Source organism: Pistacia vera, unplaced genomic scaffold, assembly GCF_008641045.1.
Source record: "Pistacia vera cultivar Batoury unplaced genomic scaffold, PisVer_v2 Contig436, whole genome shotgun sequence".
Lineage (NCBI taxonomy): Eukaryota > Viridiplantae > Streptophyta > Magnoliopsida > Sapindales > Anacardiaceae > Pistacia > Pistacia vera.
In genome coordinates, this window is record NW_022196264.1 from 100,622 (window position 1) to 102,347 (window position 1,726).

At 36.7% G+C, this 1,726-nt stretch overlaps 1 protein-coding gene across 1 annotated transcript; it reads right to left on the reverse strand.

Moving 5' to 3' along the window:
• Positions 1-437: 437 nt before the first annotated feature.
• On the reverse strand, positions 438-884 carry LOC116144007 (auxin-responsive protein SAUR64-like). The gene has a single exon (XM_031429452.1). The coding sequence runs from the start codon at positions 882-884 to the stop codon at positions 438-440; it is 447 nt and encodes a 148-aa protein (XP_031285312.1).
• Between the last annotated feature and the right edge of the window lie 842 nt (positions 885-1,726).

Here is a 1,726-nt window from a genome sequence, read left to right on the forward strand (position 1 = left end):
AGGATATAAGAAGATGAAAATTTCCTTGAAGTAATCACTTTTGATCTACAATCATACGCGATAGGTAAACCTACGTGTTCGGTCCAAGATGCTAGTAATCTGCCTCACAGATTTTCTGTGACTCAGATTTCCCATTGGAGAATCAAATTTCTATCAACAAAAATTAATTGATTTCTACTATGTTAAATCTTCTACCAGAAAGTTTCTGCTCATAGGTGTAGTTAATGCAGACAGCATGTGGACTCAGGACTTGACTTATGCATGTTTTTATCTAGAGGCAGCGAAATAATGTTGAAGAATAATCATATGTATTACAAATTTACAGTCGGATCAAACTTCATAAGTGTCGCCGATCATGGAGTACAAAAACTGCTGTCTACACGAGACATTTTATACATACAATTTGTATAAAGTTTTACAAAGATGTCTGATTTTACTCAGTAACCCCAAACAAGTGCTTGCTGGTTTGAATGCTCCTGGTAGAAAAGAGATGGTGATATGCAGCAAGCAGTAACAAAAGACATCAGCAAAGTGATTTCTAGATCTTTCTCTGCACCACGTTCAATTAACATAACTATGTACTCCATAAAGGAGGCATCACATGGCACTATGATAGGCCCATCAATCTGCAATCCAAACTCCTCTTGAGAAAGTTTTAATAGTTCTCTGAAAATCTTGTTATTAAGATATTCCAAGGGAATCACAAAGCGTTTCTGATCAGAAGTGTAGACAACAAAATGGCCCTTATGAGTAGGCAAAGATGCCGTACAACCATCACAGACTTCAATTCTAGGCAGAGAAATTCGCTTCCTTTTGATGGCAGCAAAATTTTGCCACTTCCTTTCCATCTTGGAGAGCTTCTTGGAACAAATCATGCTAGACATAATTCAGAGGGAGCCAATGGAAACAGGATTTTTTCGCGAGGTGGAGTGAAAACGGTTGAGGCATTAGTTAGTTATATAACAGAGTGGCCTGAAGACGCTTCCACTTGTTGTAGCTTTTTACAAGAAAAAACTTCAACTGTATTATATGGTGAAAACAACTGTAATTTTGTCCTGCTATCGCCTTGGAAATCTTGAACAAAGTTGAATGGCAGCCCATAGAAATTTTTCCTCACCAGTTTGGCCTAATGACATTTCCAAAGACCAGGTATCTTAGCAATTCACCAAGTGCAAAATTGTACTGAACAATGAACGCAAAGAAACAAACCAAGTCAATAACAGAATCACTAAGTCACTCTATAAACAAAGTACCCATTTCCTTTAAAAAGACAAAACCCCTCAAATATAACTACCTCGGGACTAAAATATTACAAATTAGAGCATTGTACGGTCCAGTGTATTATTCCTGTGTTTTGCTTGCAAACAAACAGAAAGGCAAGCCTCCAAGAATCTAATTAACATTTTCAAAGACTTGGCAGCTTAGCAATCCCCCAGGCGCAAATGTGCTGAACACAAAGGAACAAAGAAAATCAATAACAGAACCACTAAGTTACAACATAAATCAAAGTACCCATGTTTGTCCTTTAAAAAGACAAAACACCTAGCTAAATATAACTACGAGGACAAGTATACTACAATTTAGAGCATTGAACCTAAGAGTAAGGTTTATGATATTTTTCTCCCTTGCCGGTAACTAACTGAAAGGTCAGTCTCCAAAGATACTTTAATTAACTTTTAGACAAGTGACTAAATAACTGAAGCATATTTATTGGGGATTAAGGTTA